At 36.7% G+C, this 20,779-nt stretch overlaps 1 protein-coding gene across 1 annotated transcript in view; it reads right to left on the bottom strand.

Annotated features, from left to right (window-relative positions):
- Dach2 (dachshund family transcription factor 2) overlaps positions 1-18,197 on the bottom strand; it is a 542,498-nt gene extending 524,301 nt beyond the window's left edge. Inside the window, exon 1 of the mRNA XM_042672182.1 lies at positions 17,692-18,197. Coding sequence (XP_042528116.1) covers positions 17,692-18,197 — 506 coding nt within the window. The remainder of the gene's footprint in view (positions 1-17,691) is intronic.
- Between the last annotated feature and the right edge of the window lie 2,582 nt (positions 18,198-20,779).

Raw genomic sequence — 20,779 nt, 5'->3', positions numbered from 1 at the left:
AATGGTGACTAGGGCAAGTAGCTTCCATGTGAGGTTAATGTATGAATCAGAAAACAGTAAGTGTATATGTATATGCATATGCATACATTCATGCATACATATGCATATATATGTATATATTGATTTAATTATCACTTTGAATGCACTTTGAGCCATCTATATGCAAAGAACCATGACTGTTTTCTAGTTCTGCACTATGTCAAACAGATTTGTACTATTTGACTAAAATTTTAAAAGACTGGGTGCCAGTGAGCCATGCTTGTAATCCCAGTATCGCCCTTCAAGGCCAGCCCAGGAAGGACAGTACATAAGACTCTTATCTCCAACAAACTACTCAAAAAAAGGCAGAGGAAGGCAGCTATGCTCACCACTATACCACCAACGCAAAAAAAGGCAGAGGAAGCTTTATGTTTGAAGTGTTAAGAGCACTAGCTTTGTGCAAAAGAAGCTCAGGTACAGTTCCCAGGCCCTGAGTTCAAGCCCCAAGACAGGCAAAAAATTAAAATTAAAATAATTGTAATGTGCTAAAGTGAAAGTAGGAACTTTATCTACTCTTCATTAATATGTGATATACTAACAATATCAACAATCACACATCATGAGACCAATAATATTCCTGATATTAAGTCAATCTATAGCAAAATTAAGCATATTTCCCATTGTGATACAATGTTAAAACTACATGAAGTTAAGCAAATATTCCAATTAATTAGAAAATGTTCATTTTCTTTTTCACCATATTCTCCAAAGACAGCTTAGCTAAAGCACAGCATGTTAGTGCCAAGCCAGGGTCTGTACAAATATTCAAACCTGTGAATCACAATTCATGGGGATGACCTGTAAAACATTTTCAGCTGGGTATGGTGGCTCAAGCCTATAATCCTAGCTACTTGGAAAACACAGATCAGGAGATTTTAATTCAAGGCTAGCCCTGGCATAAAAGTTTGGGATATACCAGCTCTTGGCTAATAAAAATATTTCTTAAAAGAAACCAAGTTACAAGTGCCTTAAAACAAACTCTGGTAGCACTGTTATATGCAGCACAAAATGTTAAATCCAATTTACTAACCCTTAAAACTTTTAAGCCAGGTACTAGGGGCTCAAGCCTGTAATCTTAGCTACTCAGGAGGCTGAGATCTGAGGATTGCAGTTCAAAGCCAGCCTGGGCAAGAAAGTCCCTGAGACTCTTGTCTCCAATTAATCACCAGAAAACCAGAAGTGGAGCTGTTGCTCAAAGTGGTAGCGTGATATCCTTGAATACAAAAGCTCAAAGAAAGAGCCTAGGCCCTGAGTTCAAGCCCCATGGCTGACCATTAAAAAAAAAGAACTGTGCACATAGGTAAGACACATAAATAAGACACTGTGGTGTTTCAGTTTCTTCCTCTATTCTAAAAGTCTTATCCTCTTCACTTCACCCACCCAAGCCTATGGACGTACCCTAAACTTAGTTACTATAATGTAGGATATACATTTGCATATTGTTAATTTGCTGCCTCTTCCTCTATGACCAGTTTGTAGTCCACTCTTCATAGTTCAAAAAGTTCTTATCCTTTTTTTGTAACTTCCAATTCATTGAACCCTAAATTAATTGAACCAATTCACTTCCTTGACATTCTCTTGCTATCTATAGAGTTCTAAATGCAGTTTTAGTCATTATAATCCAGGGTTTTGTTTTTGGTTTTTTTCAGAAAGCCTCAACTTTCTTGCCCATCTCACTTTGTTACTGCTCCTTAGCAAAAACACAATTCTTGTTAAATCTAATGATTTTCCCACTTTGCACCATTGCTAATCTACTACATGGTAAAATTTAAAAACATACAACCACACTATTTTGAATTTATTAACCACAAAACTCAATGGACATTTACTGTTGCTGGCCATCATAATAAATTCCTTTTAATAGTTTGCTCTTACTTACCCAGATGTCATTCCAATTTCTCCTCCTCATGAAATAAGGACACTTGGTCTAACTGGCTCTGTCTTGTCTTCTTAGTGGATGAAGGTGGAGTCCCACTCCTAGGTGATGGATATGACTGAATTCCTAAAGGCAGGGGTGGGGACTTGGACTAGGTTACTGGACCTTCCTGTTCTGTGCCATGAACTCCTTGAGCTCTTCAGCTCCCTGTGACCCTGCCCCAGACCATGATCTTATTTAGGCCTATGACTAGCTCAGCCACCATTTTGTGCCATGCCTTGTGTCTCTTGTCTCTGGTTACCATGACATCCCTCTTCAGCTCCATTAGAGTTGATATGGTTTGTTGTTATTGTTTTTCTATTCTTTCTTTGATTTACTATCCTCATGGCCCAATTTTATAATAGTGTTAAGTGTATTTGAGGCTGCAAGTTTTCTGGGGAAATGTGTCCACCTATAGTCGCTGGCTTCATAATAAAGACCTCTCAAAATGTGGCTTTTATCTCACAATCGTATTCCCATACAACATTCAAACCCTCTTTTCTAACATCTTTCAACATCTTCTTTCCAGCCTTCACTCCCAAATGATTACCTATTTCTACTAGAATAACCAGAAAGAACACCTTTCTTGAAACTCCAAAAACATATTCTGGAGAGCCTCAATCCCCATTATTAACACAGAGGCATTGATCTTTTCCCCATCTAAGAATGGTGCCTCTTTGTGAACATTCATTAAAAGTACCATTATGATCTCTTTCTAACTACCCTGCTAGGTCCAGTTCAATGCCCAGAACCAACACAAAAAGGAAAAAGACAAAACAAACCAAAACAGGTGCTGGTGCCTCAAGCCTGTAATCCTAGCTACTAAGGAATTTCAGATCTAAGGATCATGGTTCAAAGCCAACCCAGGCAGGAAACTCCATGAAACTCTCATCAACAATAAACTACTCCAAAAAAAAATCATTTAAATATAAAAAATAAAACAATAAACTACTCGAAAACACCCAGAAGTGGTGCTGTGGCTCAAATGGCAGAGTGCTAGCCTTGAGCAAAAGAAGCAAAAAAAAAGAAAAAAAGAGGCTGGGAATGTGGTAGAGTGTTTGCCTAGCATGCATGAAGCCCTGGTTCAATTCCTCAGTACCACATAAACAGAAAAGGCTGAAGTGGTGTGGCACTGTGGCTCAAGTGGTAGAGTTACCCTTGAGCAAAAAGAAGTTCAGGAACCAGTACGAAGGCCCTGAGTTCAAGCCCCAGGACTGGCCAAAAAAAAGGAAGGTGTTACGTAAGAATACCACCCCCCCCCTTCCTCTTCACCTGCCTGAAACCAGTAATCACCTGACCACCAATCACCTGACTGTGAATCCGAAAAGGACACCAGACTCTACACTTCCTCATCAGCTTAGGTCATATCATGAACTTCCCTGGTTATACTTCCCTCCCATAATGACAACTTCCCCAGGCTCTGAGATCACTTCCACATACACTGTGGTCCCACCTCCCACCTTTGCCTACATGATCAGGTTCAGCAGGAGTCCCATCCTGTTTTTCTCTTTTCCCTTCCTCTCTGTGGGCATGTGCCTCCATCTCTTGCAGACCGGCAGCTTGCTCTCCCACCCTCACTCCCAATAAACTCTTTTCTGCCTGAACCATGTGGCAGGTTTCCTTTCCTGTGAACTTTCAAAAGGGAGAGGGGAGAGGAAGGACGGAAGGGAAGGAAGGCAGGAAGGCACGAAGGAAGAACAGTAGCTTTGCAGCTATGATACTATTATTCTTCAGAAGAATTGCAGGCCCCATTTACAACCATGGGTGATGCTGAATTAGCACTGAGTGATAAAAGTCTAAGTAATACTAAATGATATCCCCAGAATTATGATGACAGGATGGATAAGTGAGGAGACAAGGGAATAATATAATTTTTAACAAATATATAAAGCTCTGGACTAAAATATTAAAACCTAGCAACTACCAAAGCAATTAAGAGTTCCCTCCATTTAAATGCTAACATCCAAGAGTAGGGAATTCAAAAACAGAGTTCTCTAGAGCTGCCCTCTCCTTTGTTATGGTAAAAACTTGGCAACTCTCCTTGACTGGCTAGAGATAGATAGCAAGCAAGGTTACCAGATAAAAGGAAGCCTTAAAGCTCACCAATTGTCCCTCTGTCTACAGTGGGCCCAGAAATACCTCCATATTTTAGAATATTAGGTAACGCCCTCCTGGGCTATCAAAAACATTACCAAGACCTCCGTATTGGGTAACTCCCCAGCTCAGAAAGAACAAAGGCAAGCAGATAACTTAGCACTTTGAGTCTTCCACTTCCATTTCCTGTGTTAGGAGCAGGAAATGGTTCTCTTTCTCCCTCCTTTAACCTGTTCTGTTAAAATAAACCTTTGCTAAAAATTAGGCCTTGTAAGACTCTCCTTTATGTAAGACACCTTGAAAACCTTTTCACACATATACCTGAAGGACAGGTGATTTTGTGTGGAAACTGGGAAGCTCTGAGAACCCCTTATCCATTCTCCTGTGATAAAGTCCTGTTGTAAAGTGATCAGCCATCTGTTTGTAAAACATTCAGAAATTTCACCACTAAATTATAAAAGCACTCTCTTCTAAGGATTAAATATGTCAGCCTAGGGGCTGGGAATATGGCCTAGTGGTAGAATGCTTGCCTAGCATGCATGAAACTCCAGGTTTGATTCTTCAGTACCATATACACAGAAAAAGCCAGAAGTGGCACTGTGGTTCAAGTGCTAGAGGCTAGCCTTGAGCTGAAGAGCTCAGGGACAGCACCCGGGTCCAGAATTCAAGCCCAATGACCAGCCAATAAATAAATAAATAAATAAATGTCAGCCTATGTGAAGGCACTATGTAAACTATAAACCAGTATATACATGTAAAACTTTAACTATTACACCTTGTTAGTAATTTTCAGCTTTCAAATATTTTCAGAGTACAGACATGCTATATGTACTTAAACTTTATTGTACTTATTAAATCCAAAAATGACAAAAATGCCACTTTGGCATTCCTTAATTCAAATTTTAATGTCTGTTAAATGATCGCCAATGCAGTGGTTCAAATTATTCCCTAAAGTGCAAACTTACTTACTATTAAATACATTAAAAAGTTCACACACATACCCAAAGGCAAAACTTAACCCTTTTCCAAAAAACAAAAAAAACAAACTCAACATGTGTCCCAAAAATGTATGGGAAAAGTAGAATCAAGCTAACAAATGAGTAATAGTAAGGAAACTTTAAAAAGATATGTCAGGGGTTGGGAAGGTGGCTCAATGGTAGAGCGCTTGCCTTGCAAGTGTGAGGCCCTGGGTTCAATTCCTCAGCACCACATAAGCAAAAATAAAAAAGCCGGAAGTGGCTCTGTGGCTCAAGTGGTAGAGCGCTAGCTTTGACCTGAATTGCTGAGGGACAGTGCCCAGGCCCAGAGTTCAGGGCCCACGACCGGATCAAAAAAAAAAAAAAAAAAAGATATGTCAGTGTACTCTGTATAAAATTACAAGCAATGTTCTTAAGACTATTAAGGGCATATTATTTTAATGACATGCACAAATTGTCCTATAATGGAATGTTTCCACATTTTATCATTATATTTTCATTTATATTCACAATTAATATTTTTATGCTTCTCTCTATGAATCTTTTAAAGCTGACCACTAGAATAAAATGCCAATTAAAAGAGATTCAGAGGAGGATGATGCTAGCTCAAGCCTGCAATTCTAGCTACTCAGGAGGCTGAGATCTGAGGATCAGGGTTTAAAGCCAGCCCAGACAAGAAAATCTGTGGGACTCTTATCTCCAATTAAGCACCACAAAAAAACCAGAAGTGAAGCTGTGAGCTGTAGCACATGTGGTAGAGCACTAACCTTGAGCAAGAAAGCTCAGGAACTGCACCCAGCCCCTGAGTTCAAGCTCCAGGACCTGTGAGGGAGGGAGGGAGAAAGAGAGGTGGGGTAGGGAGAGAGGAGGAGAGGGGGAGGGGGACGGAGAGAGGGAGGGAGAGATATTAAAAGGTATAGAGGTGTGGCTCAGTATTAGAGATTATGAACAGTATAAACAAGACCCTGGGTTTGATCATACACACAGGTGTGCTAGTGTGTGCACGCGCGCTCACACACACACACACACACACACACACACCAGAAAAGAGAAACATTTATTCTAGAACTCTGTGGAAAAGCCTTTATCAGTACATTAAATACTTTCTACCACCTATTACCTAATAGATGGTCCATTCTTTATTTCTAGGAGAAATAGTTTTTTAACAAATTTTCTCTACTATTCTCTTAGTTTCATTCTTTTATCCATACTGAAATAGAACTGTATTAATACTAACCCTAAATATATTCCTCAAGCCTTTAAAATCAAGAAACTATAAAAGTTACACAGAAACAAATTGTGCAGCTCCCATTGTTCCTCTTTTTATAAAACATAGATTCATATGTAACAGACACTTTGATATGTTTCACCAGTATAGAATAGGTAACAAGAACAGTTTCTTTTATTATATTTACATTTTTAAAAAACTGAAAGCTTCTTGGAAACAACAACCCCGCCCATACACACACACACACACACACACACACACACACACACACACACACCAAATTGAGTGAACAAGAGAGTAGTCATTCAATTCAATGGAAGTAAAGTACAAGAATAAATGCCCTAGACTGACAGAATGGGGTTTATGGAACATCACAGACTCCAAAAAAAAGACCATGTCCCTAAAATAGAAAAATCTGTCCATCCTTGACAGGGACCAATTCAAATCAATTGTAAACATAAGAGTGTGGCTCTAGCAAATGGACATATACCAATAAAGCTCTAAAATATGTTTCCCATCCTCTTCAGAGGTCTCCATGTTCAATACATGTTCATCATCAAAACAAACTGTTCTTGTCAAAACATCACCTCCATTGCGATCATGTTTCTTTTCTGAATTTCAAGCTGAAAAATGATTCATTATTCCCTTCACAGAATAGAAATCCTTCATAAAAATCTCATTTAGAGTTAACTCGGGAGCTTGTTTTAACCCAAAAGCCATGAGTTCTAACAAATAATAGACAAGTATCTATTTAACTTTCAGAGATGACAATTTACGGATTCTCAGCACAGGAAAATGTAAGTCCACAACTGGCCTCATGCAGTTTTCCAGGTTTTGATCATAAATTTTTCTGCAAAACAAATTTAGAAATTTAGCAGATTACAGACTACTTTCAAAGCAGCCAACTTACTATCAAATGTCGAGTTTTATATCTGTGAATAAATTTGTTTTCCAAAGTTGGTTACATTTAAATATAATGCATTTAAGGGTCAATATATTCTGAATGAACAAAAACAAATAACCCTTTCACATCTGTTTCAGTTTTTAAAATATAATACTGTAAAAGACCACATATGAAACAAATGATACCAGAAGACTGGACATCTAACTACTTTAAAATCTTAACATAAATGAAAGTAAGCTTTTTATTTTTTATATCATTTTTTTGGCTTGAACTCTGGGCCCAGGAACTGCCCTGAGCTTTTGTGCTCAAGGCTAGTGCTCTACCACTTGAGCCACAGCTCAGCTTCCAGCTTTTTGTGTTTAATTGGAAATAAGAGTCTCCCTGATTTTCCTGCCTGGGGGTTAGCTTGAAATATCAATCCTCCCCAGCCTTCTAAGTAGCTAGAATTACAGGCTTCAGCCACCAGCCTCTAGTTAACTTAATATTTTTAAGACCAACAATTTCATGTTAAATAACTCTTACTGTTTTAACTAAACTACTCTAGCATAAATCTAAACAAAGATTCTAGTGTGTACTAATGGAACACATGAGGGAAATGAAATTTAAGGATTTTTGATAATACAGCAAAGTCTGTGTGATTCAAAAATTTACTAAATATAATGAAGAAGTATTGTGGTTGATATGCTCTAGCTAAAGATAGAATGACTGCATAATGTAAGTCCATGCAAGTATCAATTGTTTCATTTACTCTGTTCCCAGCACGTAGACCACTGTCAGAACCACAGAGTACCCTTTAAAGTGGTTGGGCACCCACACACAGTGTACGTGCGCACACACACACACACACACACACACACACATGCAAACACACAGATGCCATCATAACCTATGTAATCAATTGTGAGATAAAATGATTCTTAAGATTTTTTAATTTTATTTAAATTGAGTCCCCCTCCTCCTCTGTGGCTCATGCCTGTAATCTAGCTATTCAAGAGGCTGAGATCTGAGGACTGAGGTTCAAAAACAACCAAGGCAAGAACATTCATGACACTCTTGTCTCCAATTAACCACCAGAAAACCAGAAGTGACCCTGTGGCTCAAAATGGTAGAACATGACCCTTGAGCAAAATTGCTCAGGGACAGCACCCAGGCCCTGAGTTCAAGCCCCACCACACACAAAAAAATTCCAAAATTTGAATAAATAAAAATGATTTTTCCAGGTGTCTACTGACTGAAAACAATACAGCAAAAACGGTAGTCAATGAGGTCTAGGGTATGTTTTCAAGAAAATTTGCAGGTGTTGACACTTAGAGTTTATATAATTAAATTCCCCTTGAACTCCAGAGAGGAACCATATCTTAAGGTAAGCCCACTATCATGTTATGTTGTACAGCAGAGATCTTCAGTATTGCTAAGTACACTTTCAGAAGGATGAACCCCTAATATACATCTACAAAAAATTTTATGAATTGTCATAATAAAGTTTTTAATCTAGATTCTGTGAATGTAGTGGATTTTAACATGGCATTTAACTCACAGTTCTTAAAACAGGTACTGTGTCAACTGAACCTAAGTACCCTGCTGCCAAAATCTATTGAGATAACACAATCCTATATGATAATTATGGTTCTAAAATGTTTTAAATTTTAGTGCAATGGAGTCCCACACCACTGATAATGTAAATAACGCATTAACAGTAGAGTAATAGCAAAAATAATGTGCTCAAATAACTGTTTGTGACAACAGTACTATGCATCTTAGAAAAATGTGAAAGACACACTTCTTCCAAAACAACTAAAAGCTCAGAATCTAACATATTGCTATAAGCTATAATGGTTATAACTGTTAATCCAATACACCTTTTATACAAACCCATAAACACATAAGTGGAAAAATAGCACAGATGTTCATCTCTAATGCAATTTCCATTCAATTTCCTAAGTGCGGTCCCTGTGTGCAAACTAGCTTAACGTTATGTTTAGCTTGCAAATTCTTTTAATAAATAATGAATGCAATAAAACTAGGAGATCAATGGCAAGCTGAGAAATCATAAAAAGAAAGCCTTTTGTGTTCAGGCTGTTGCCCATTTCAAATTTTAATCCAGAGACAGATCAATATTACTTTTTTTTTCTTTTTAACCCATCACATAAATAGCGGATAGACTAAAAGTAGCCCAAATGCAGTCAGCAGCTAGTAGTTGCCAGAAAACCAATAGGATCATTGGATGATGGCAACTGAATGTTTTATACCTTAACATATACACTACATTATATGCTATTAACCAGTCAACTTGTACAAAAGTAAAAAGTTTTACAGCAATAAAAATATTGTGGTTCATTATTTTTTTTAACTTTCCTGTGCTGTATATTTTTTCCAGTAGAGCAAATACAAAGGTTTTGCTACAATTTGCTCTAATAAACCAAGTAATTATACTGGGTCAAAATAGTACATAGACATGAGTAGTTTCAACCTCAGGGGTCCTAGATGAAAGGAAATTTTACTCTTGAAAATTAATTACACCTGAAAGAACTAAATTATTTCTTTAATTGGATGTTAGGGAGAATATTCCATGCAAATTTGAGTTTGAATTTGATTTGAGTCTTTAGATTATTCAGGAAAATATTAAATCATTTTTCTTAATATGCATTTGTTTCTATTCATAAACTCTAGAAACAAGAGAGGAAAAACTACCATCTTATCAAGTCCCTTTGGATAAATAAGCACATACTGTTTGAAAGCAAGTATCACAAGTCAAGTGCCACAAACATTACTGCTGATATCAAGCAGTATAAATTGAAATCACTGAGAATCATTTTATGCTATTAGGCTTTATTTGTTAATTCTTGCCTATTCATAATCATCTCCCTCTGTGTTTTCACTGAAATGAAATAACAAGAAGTCATACTTTCTATACGCTATATTTCTTTAAAGCATTCTAGTCTCACATATTAAATTGATATCTTTACATGTGTATTTGTGAAAGGTTTATTATATTATAAATGGTTTTATACTGGGGTTACAAATTTGGGATTGTATCTTTCTAATAACTGAATAGTGTATGTAACTATTTCTTATATAACTGATTTTTAAAAAACAGCCATTGCTGCAAAGAATTCTGATTAAAGGAATGAGTGTGTCTGTGTGTGTCTTGTGTGTGATGGGTTGTACTGTCTTCATTCAGCAAATGTGAATTAGATGCATAATATATATACAGTATCAGTCTTAATGAACTTCACCACATTACTGAAGTTCAAACTAATTCCCCCAAAACTATTATAAATTCAAAGGTTTGTTTTATGTAATAAAATCAGTTCTTTTTACATGTGATCAGGATGGGAACTGATAAAGATAACAATTTTCTCTTTGTGTTATATTCTACTTTGTACAAAAATTTGTATTATATCTTAATATTCACAATCTCAGTTTAAGAATTTCACCAATTATCATGTATACAGCAGTAAAGAAGGATGAGGTGAGGTCACATCATCAAGATATGTGTATCTTAAACCAAAGTTGAAAAAGGAATTTAACTAATGCTCAATACTTTACTGAAGTTCATAGTAAACTTCTCTTTGAACTCTGTTATAGGGAAGAACATATATCCTAAGCTTTAAGATATCCTAACACTGAAGATAAAATTTTTCCTGAAGAATGTGAGATCTAAATATCAAGATCTAACAATGTTTCTAGTCTTATTCTAATAAAAGTAGCAATAAAATTATGGCTAAGGAATACTGTAAAAGCCTATAAAGAGGGTCTATTTTCAAAGTTGATTGTGTGTGTGTGTGTGTGTGTGTGTGTGTGTGTGTGTGTGTGTGTGAATTCTGATAAGGATCAAACACACAGCTTTATATACACTAGGCAAGTATTCTATCAACTGAGCTATCATCCTAGTCTTAAAGGCTGATTTTTGTAATGTGTGTATATTCTTCAGAAAGTTGAACAAAGAAATGGATTCTTCTTTTAAAATTTTGCATTTTTAAATATTGGATATTATTAATTTAATTGTATCACCTACAATATTAAATAAATGTTCTGGATCAATTATCAGCATTGTTTCTTTCTTAAATCAGATGGATTGAAGCAATGGATTAAATGAAATGAAGTATGAGAGAGAATGAGAGAAGGGTTGACACTGATCAAATGGAAATGTACTCATTACCTGACTTATGTAAGTGTAAACATTCTGTATATCACTTTCACAATAAAACATTTTTAAAGAAATGAAGTACGATAGTTATGCTACTTAATGCAGGAAAGTAGATTTCAGTAGACTGATCCAAGTTCCTTTTAGGGTTATGTGCTCTTTTGTAGTCTAAGAAATTAAAGTATAATGGTAACATTTATGGTTCCTGCATATTTGCTTTTGCAATACTGAGAGTACACATACTAAATTAATTTTCTAAGATATCCAGTATCACAAATTTATGAAATATTACATACACAATGACTAAGCTATCACTGAGTTCCAAATCCTTGGGTAAGGGTATATTGCAGCTATATTAGGCCAACAAAAAAAGCTTATTAGTAGGGATTTAAAAACTAACACCATTCTGTAATCAATTTGGGTGCAGCATTATTCTATTTATAGTGACACATGCAATGTGTCCCAATCACATATCACTAATTCTCATTTTTCCTACTGTGATTAAATATTAATGTGGAGGCACTATTCAGCAGCTACACTATATTTAGGTATATAATAAATACATTGATTTCCACCATTTCGGAAGAGTTAACAATATAGCGAGAATAGTACAAGTCTTTCTCATGAAAACATCTTATGCTTCCTGTGCTATTTTTCCTGATTTCTAAGTAAAATAAATTTAGTTGTTCTAGCAGAAAATGAAAAAAGGGATGCCGGCACTTTAAAAGCTTCAATCTCTTTGACATTGCTGGCAGTGTATGGGAACATTAATGCATCTGTCATGATAACAAGCTAAGAATAACATCTAGACATCAAACCGAGCAGAGAATCCATCTGAAGTGATTCATTCAGATCTGTCTCATTGATTTATTAAACACAGGGCAACATCTGCAGCCTCACAGAACCGCTTGGTGAAATTAATGCAAGATCAATTCAAATGGAAAAAAAGTGTAAAAGAGATAAATCAAAACACAATTTGCATGCAGTTCCACAATCAGGCTTATTGGGTGCAAATGCTCAATTTCCCTTCCAAAGCAAATGTGTTTAAATGTTGTTTTATCTTTGGAGAATTATGTGATCTGAAGTGACATGAAGAGTTCTGCAGGTCAAGATGGTGAAAGGGAAAAAAGGGAAGAAAAAACGCTACCAAAGACCTTTTGAATATGCAACAAGAATATCATTAATACCTAATTGTTTTGCTTTGGGGGAAAGGTTTGATGTCTTTCTTTAAAAACATTTTTTTTTAATTTTGGATCAATAAACTTGGTTTGATACAAATTTGAAATGTACAGAGTGAGTATACTAAAATATAATGTATATCTTACACACACAAGGTAAAATGCCACTGGGATCCCAATGTCAGAATATAATATATTGTGGTTGTGATTGGGCGTCTCACAATTTTGTTTGTGTGAAGCATCTTGAAAATGATTATGTATTTCATTAAGACAGAGAATAAGTTTATTTAAAAAGAGTCAAATCATTCCTATTTGATAACCTCTAAAATTGAGATCACATAAAGCATTTACATTTAAAGACAAATACAGCCTAATTCTTTATCATTCTTATATGATATTAAGATAAATATTTATTATACATAAAAATCCAGAGATGTATTCTATAATGTCATAGTCATTTTTAATGTAGTATACATAAATGTTTGAAACAATATGAATGCTAGCTAAAGTATTTACATAAATGCAAAATCATTGCTAATATAGAAGTACATATATTAAATTAATGTACACATGAAAGTTCAGTACATTGGCATATGACTCCATTGCTTTCAATATAATCCTGACCTCAATCATCTAATAAAAACACAGCATTGTTGACTATGTGACTATGTGACTATGTGACTGCTTTTAGCAGACAATGTGACTATCCCTGTGGAATAAAATATCTGAATTTACTGCTCAGATTCACTTCTAGAACCTTTTGACCATTTCTCAAAATATAAATAATACAAAATATTAGCCCAGTAAAGTTTTATAAGTTATTTAAGATTTTATGATATTTAACTTTACTGCAAAAGCAAAATGTCAGTTTTCAGAGTAAAGTATATTATACTGTATGGCTCATGAAACATACAATATTCATCAAGTGTTAATACAAAGCAAAACTTATCCACTGCTGACAATAATCATACTTCTAGGATTTAAGAGTAATTTTAAAATATTTTAATGTTATTATAATTTGCATAAGTTGTTTTCTATCAAAGCACATCATGTTTCTATTCTGTCAAAATAACTGAAACATTTTGAATGTTAATTTTTAAACTGAATTTTATTTGTTTTATGTTGTCATATCTCTAAATAATTATTAAAATGTTTCCTAATCATATATGTACTTAATCAAGCATCTATTCAACTGCATTTAAGTGAGTGAATAACATTTAATCAGTTGCTCCTCAAACAAAATCAAATGCTGATCATGCAACCTGACAGTTACTTTTGTGCAGACAGGTACATAGAAAGAGATACTACTAAAGTGTGGTTGATTTTCCTATTTAATAGAAACCAATTTTGATTTAGTATTTTGCCACTAATAAACTTAAGAGAACTTAATAAACATCTCAATGCATAAAGAGTGAGAATATAAATTACAAGTTTTCTTGTTCAAGAAATTAAACCAACATGATAGTGCTTACAAAAACAAAGACATAATTCTCATTTGGTTTTGTGTCTTTTCATCATTTTTAATTATCTAAATAATTCCCTATAGTATTTTTTAGGGTAAAGGGCATGAAAGGAAAATATTTCATAGCCCTTTAAAAGTGCAGTAATGGAAAACTTGACTTACCTAATAGTACACTGAGTTGTCAAGAGTTTTAGTTGTACTGTTCTTTAGCAGTTGAAGCATATATTATTTTCCAGCTTCTTTTCTGAGAAGACAACTTTAAATATTTCAGTAATTAACTAAAATAAAAGGCATTGATAGAGATCTTAGTGTGACTTTTGTATGATTACAAAGTAATCATAGAAAAAATTTACTCATTCACTTTTCTTCATGCACATTAATAAAAATGTGCACTGAACCAAATCAAATTCTGAAGAAGAGCAATTTAGAAATGGTACATTTGCATACACAAGGAGAGCACTAAAAATATACTAAATTTAAAACACACCCTGTCAGACAGAACAGGTAGTCTCTCCCACATATTTGACATAGAAGTTGAGAAGAGATTACGCAAGAAAATTATCAATAACACCATTACAAATAGTTTTTTACTCATGAATGTATTAGGACAATGTATCTATCAAGAGATGAAGATGAAGCTCTTCTTTCAAATAAGAATAGCCTGTGAAATTTTCTACTTAACTGAACATGTACTTTTTGGGGTTCTACTTTCCTCCCCCTCACCTTTAGCTAGAAGCAGCAAGAAGTCATCAGTCCTGAAGGCCAACCTTGTTTCTCCAGGTCTCCAGTATTAACATCATCCGTCCTCTTTGGGCATCTCTCCAGGATCTTTTCCTGCACCTTTTCTTCCTTCTGGTGGCAACATTCTGCTCTTTTCCTGCATCTCATATCTCTCACTGGCATAATGTATCATCTCCCTTCCATTGTCTATGTTGGACCTTTATCCTCTTTACACGTCTCATTTTCCTTTTAGCAGACTTTGAAAGTCTTTTGTAAAGGCTTTTAAAGCCATAGAAATAATGTTGATCTAAATGCTACTTGTAACTTTTATTTGACAATACAAAATTGAATCATTTTTACACATATTTCTAGAAATAATATTGCCAAAGCCATGAAGCATCTTGTTTAAACATTATCATATTCTATCATTTTATCATGTCAATGAGGGTATTAGCATCTATAAAATCTGAAAATGTTATGCTATTTATATTACTATTAGTTAAAACTTTCAGAGATTATCAGTGGTTTCCCATCTAAATTTGCCATGTATGTTTCTTTCTAGTAGTTCCTCTCATCTTCATTTATGGATTGTATCCCTACAATCTAATAAATTTCATATTTTTTACCACTATATATTGAAATACTTGTAATATGTTGTAGAAAACATGTGTAATAAAAGACCCGTGAAGAAAAAGCACAATAGAAAGTACATGCATCATTTTACAAATACTTCTTCCTCCATATTCAATGTTTCTTTGACCTACAAACATGTAAATACACAAACTAACTCAAGGAAAAAAGTTAGCTATGTAAATACTGATAAGAATTTTCTCTTAATCAGATTTAAAATAACCTCTAAATATATTGTAGCATAGTCCAAAAGTAGAAGAGGTGCATCTGCCTTTGAATGCAGAATAATTTATCTTTTTTTTTCAGTTTGGTAAGTTCCTCTAACTAAAAATAAAGTCTCTATTTACAGAGGAAGGTATAAAAAGTCACAATGAAATGTTAATGTGTGTACTCTTAAGGGAAACATAGATTTTTCTCCTGTATAAATTAATTATTCAGGAGGAAATGTTTCCTATGTGTAAGAATTGATCACTCTATGAATGAGAAATTTTGAGAGGGGGAGGGGAAGAAAGGAGAATAGGGAGGTAAGGAAGAGGGCTAGAGAAGGAAGAGAGGAGGAGGAAGGAGAGAGGAAAGAGAAAGTTCCTAAGAGGATAGATTCCCTGTATGCAATTATTTAGGGGTGAGTATATTTGAATAATAACAAATAAATGAGACAGGCCTCCATCCCTAGGAAAGCATCGAATTTGTGTCATTAGTAAAATGTTTTGTGATCAAAATAAAATTTTCTTCTACCCTTTCCACTCATAATTGCTTGCTTTATTGAATGAGGCTGTTATCCTTTGTGTTTTAAGGTCATCTGTCTTCCTTAAGAAAAGCTGATCTAATAAACCAGGTTTGTTAGCCCTAAATATGAATCAGGTACAAGTTCTCATAGGAACAAGTGTCTGTTCAATTGCTTGAACACAGAAGAACACTTTAAAGAAAAAGGAAATGTTCTTTTGTAAGTTCTGTAGCATTATCTTACTGTAGCAGTAAGCAACAGTTTGTCTCCAACTTGGCAGTATTGTTCAACTAAACATAGCAATTTGCATTTTACAACAGATGTGGCAACTGAGTTACAGCTTTTGTTTTAGTTCATTATTTAAAGTTGCTTTGTGAAACAGTGTACTTAAGCAGAAGTTCTCTGCAAGATAATAAATAGTAGTGCTGTTCCACAACAAAATCCTTGGCTCAGATGATGATTTCTCCATTTGTATACCAATCGTAGGTATCACATTTGTACTTTTCTAATAGGCATTAACAGAAGACTGGAGATGGAGTGAACACCAGCGAGATTAATTCATGGGTATTTTAAAAGTCAAATATTCTTGAATGTTATTTCTTTTCCTTGTATTCAAAGCATTGAACACAGTGTGTTTCTGATATGCACATGTACACTTACTCCCTAATGTGTTTCTAAACTATGATGTGAACCAGGGAAGGTAGTCATTACCAGCTAAATAATCCTCTTTAGAGAAATGGGATCCGTTCCACTGTTTACCTAGGGAGAAGAGCTCAAACCATCTCTCTACAAAAACTGCTAACTTCCATACCAACCCTCCAGTCCCAGCCCCAGCCCGGCATTTCATGCCCCATATCACCCTCTGCAGACAGCCCAAAAGGGACGATCCCAGGAAAGCAGCATCGGTCGTCGTTGTTTTTAAGATAGAAGATTCAAACCTACTTTCCTGTACCGTGCATCAGGGAGCTTTGCGCAGCAGGCATGTACACTCCTCCTTACACGCACTTACGTTCTCTCTCTCTCTCAATCTTTCTCTCTCTCTCTCTCTCTCTCACACACACACACACACACACACATACACACAACAACAACAACACTCATTCCACACACTAACACAACAAACACACAGGATGGGGATCAAATCACCCTCTGGGATGGATTCTAAACTTCCGACTCTCTGCATCCTCCTGGCCAGCTCAGGAGCCCAATTTTACAGCTCAGCCAGCCACCCCCCTCCCAGCACCCCCCCCCCCCCCCCCCCGCCAACACACACACGCTCCCCAAACCCCTAGTGTTATGTTTAGGAGGAAACCTATCCGACCCGTGTGGCCACAAAGGAGCAGGAAAGAAAACCAAATTAACAAATAATCACAAGCGGTCAAAAAAAAAAAAAAAAGCATGCAAGATATGAGCGAAGGGCTGGAAAGTTTTCAGTAGACGACTGCAAAGTTAAGTTTTATGCAGGACTTTTTTTTTTCTTAACCCGAGCCCTGCCACTGAGCACAGACTAGAAACAGGACTTGCAATTAATGAGTCCTTCTAGTCTTCATTCCTCAGCGATTTACAGCATGAAGAGACAAGCTAGTTTCTGACTCTCTACAAAGTTGAATGAGACATGCAAATGAGGGCAAAGGGGTGAGAGAAACTAGCGAGTAGAGAAAATAGTGTCTCACCTGGCATTGGTGCAATCGGTGAACAAAGTTTCGAAGTCTTTCCTGGTGATGAGTTTGCAACGGTTCACCCCCGGCTGGATGGCTCCCAGCCCGCGGAGTATACGGACTTGCTCCACAGTACACACCACGGGGGATATGTCCAGTCTCTTCAGCTTGGTGTATACTGTGTGCAACCCCCCAACCAGGTGTTTAAGGAAAAGATCAAACACTTGCGGCAGGCAGATCAATTCCTGGCCATCCATCAAGAAGGAAGCCACCTTCACCCCGTGCATGTCGACCATCCGGCACTCGTTGGTGTTAGCGTTGGAGTTGCCGCTGCCACCGCTGCCACTACCAATCCCTCCACTGCCGCTGTGATTATTAGCCATGAAACTGTTGATCATGTTAGGGGTTAGTCGAGGGGGCTCTCCAGAAGTCGAATACAAGGGATCGGCCCGAAATAAGCCCCCCGGGACGCCAGCGCTGCTGGAAGTTGCAGAGATCACCGGAGGTGCAGAGACAGCCATGGTCACTCTGTCTCTACCGTGGGTCCTTAGGCCCTCGCTCTGTCTTCCTGAGTCCTCTAGGTCCCCTAGCACTCTGTCACTCTTGCTCGCTCGCTCGCTCGCTCGCTCTCTCGGGCGCGTTCTTGCTCTATCTAAACTGTTCGCAAGTCTCCAGCAGCCCTGCCCCTGCTCTAGGCTCTCCCACCACCCTGCAAACAGTGAGCAGTCCGGACCCGCGGTGGCACAAGTCCCCACCCCACCACACCCCCTCCCGAGACTGGCAGCACCCCCCAGCCAATGGGCCCCACCCTCTTGACGCCCGAGCGCGCCGACTGGCTGCCGCCAGCGAGGAGGTGGAGACTCCCAGGCCAGCCTGTGGCTACCTGAGGCGGTTCGGGGCTTACTAGTGAATGGAGATGGAGAGGAGGAAACCAGCATTTTGATCCCTCCGCTTCTGGCAGCTCAGTCTCCTCAGAAAATGGCCAATTTTTGTTACCTAGTGCTCTCAAAGTGGACTATGCTCTGACCCCATCCTCTCCTAACCCCACGTTTGTAGGATGGGGAACACAAAGCCAGACTCCTGAAGATGACTTGTTAATCTTTTCCCTCCACTTTTGCATCCCAGCTAAAAGGTGGCTTCACCTAGCTTCCAGAAGAAAGACTCCAGAGTGTTAAAGACTCCAGATGTAACCCCTTAGCTTTGCTCCGGCTCACCTAATGCACTTGGAAAACAAATAAATCTCCCAGAGCCAACGCAAGGAGGAACCCTCCTCCAAAATCAGGTCTTACTCAGATCAGAGTTGTGAGTAGCTCACCTGCTTTTGACAGGCAGCTAGGTGGAGAACCTGTAACCACTTTGGGAAAACAGACTTGGATTGTGGATGGCAGTTGTGCTCCTAGCTTTACAGTGTTTCCATTACTGTTCTGGCACAGCCTTACCTTGTTATGTTCTCATCCCTCAGATTTGGAATTGACCGTCTTGCCCTACCCCCACTAAAATGACAGGAAAAATTTATTAAGATCTCAAAACAGTAACTATAGAATATGAGAAAAGGATGAGAGTTTACACTCTGAAATATGGCATTTTCCTTTCTGCCCCATAGGTCTTAAAGGTTCAGTGCTTGGTCCAGTGATTTGAAAGGCTTCATGTCCTAGGACATAGATGAAGATTCCTTTCCCCACTTATCAAATGCAGAAGATTACTCCACAAATTCAAAACAAGCAAAATGTACACATAGGGTACATTCTGGAGAAAAGGTGTGATGTTTTTCTCACAGCATATGGTGGCCATATCACCTTACGAAATTTGTCAAGGTTCTGGTTTTCTGAAAGGCAATTCCTCTGCTGTTCTCTAGTAGAGGCTGGTAGTTATTCAGTAAACAAAATCTAGGCTTCGTTTCTTTACAAACAATTGCAAACCGGGTTGGTAAAGCAATCTCTCTGATATTTTTCCAGAACATAAACAATTTTGGAAAATTGCTGAATTTTATTCAACTCTGGTTATACCTAGCATTAAAGACAAAGAGTCAGTGGGCTCTTTTTTGTTTTACCTTCGTTAAGTCATTAAATGCTCTGATTTGGATAATGCCTCTTTCTACAGCATCTTTTCACTTTCTGTAATTTCCTCAAGAATCTCCCATTGAAATTTCCTCATACTGTTCAATTTCAAATTGTATAAGATCAAATGGTAAGAAATTTTGATGGTAGTTGCTTTTGGAATTCAGCAATAAATAGTTAGCATAATAGAATATAGGCAATCACAAGACATTTTTTAAGTTATCTAAGTGAGTTTGCTACATTGGTTCTGCTGTGGGAAGAAAAAGAATGAGAAAAATAATACCACAGCAATGAGCTTCAATAAATGGTTTGCAAGTTAAAAAAAAAAAAAAATAGGACAGAACAAAGAATGTTTGTATTTGCCAAATTTATTCAATGGGTATTTTGACAGAAAAGAATATTAAACTATGTGTTAAAATAATTTGCCTTAAATAACTTATTGTGATAAAAATTCCAGATGACTGAATCCAATAAAAAGAAAAGTTGTGTTTGAAATAGTCCTAATTATGTTGAAAATCCTAAGGCCATGTCATGTGTTCCCTGTTGTCTAGCTGCATACACATTATCAAGGCCTTTCATTGTAGAGTGATTTATTAGATTTTTCAGCAATAGGACATTACACGAATGTTTCAACATTTCATATGCAAGAAATTCTGAAATATGAAAAGGAAAGTAGGTAGAACCTTCATTCAGGCTGTAATTATCATTTGTGATATTGACAAACAAATGTAACTTCCAAAGAGGCATGAATTGAATGTCTAAAAATTTCATGTGATCTAGAAAGTTCACAGAAAATTACCAAAGATGAAGTTTCAGATTGTAGTAGAATATTAGGAACTCACAATGGGAAGTGATTGTTGAGAATTAAAGTCCTTTTGAAACTTTCAATACGCAAAAGACCCTACATTTCATTATTTTAATATCTTCCTATTGGAGTCCTGGAAGAAAATAAACTTGGATTTTTTTAAGTGATTGTACTTTAAAGATTTAGTCATCTACAGCTAAACCTACAGGTGTTTTCTCCTTAAGTTTTCTTGATCTTTTGA

This window comes from Dipodomys spectabilis, unplaced genomic scaffold (assembly GCF_019054845.1).
Source record: "Dipodomys spectabilis isolate Male_0828 unplaced genomic scaffold, ASM1905484v1 ptg000673l, whole genome shotgun sequence".
In the NCBI taxonomy this organism is placed as follows: domain Eukaryota; kingdom Metazoa; phylum Chordata; class Mammalia; order Rodentia; family Heteromyidae; genus Dipodomys; species Dipodomys spectabilis.
The sequence above is the reverse complement of the archived record's forward strand: the minus strand, read 5'-3'. Positions and strand labels throughout refer to the sequence as shown.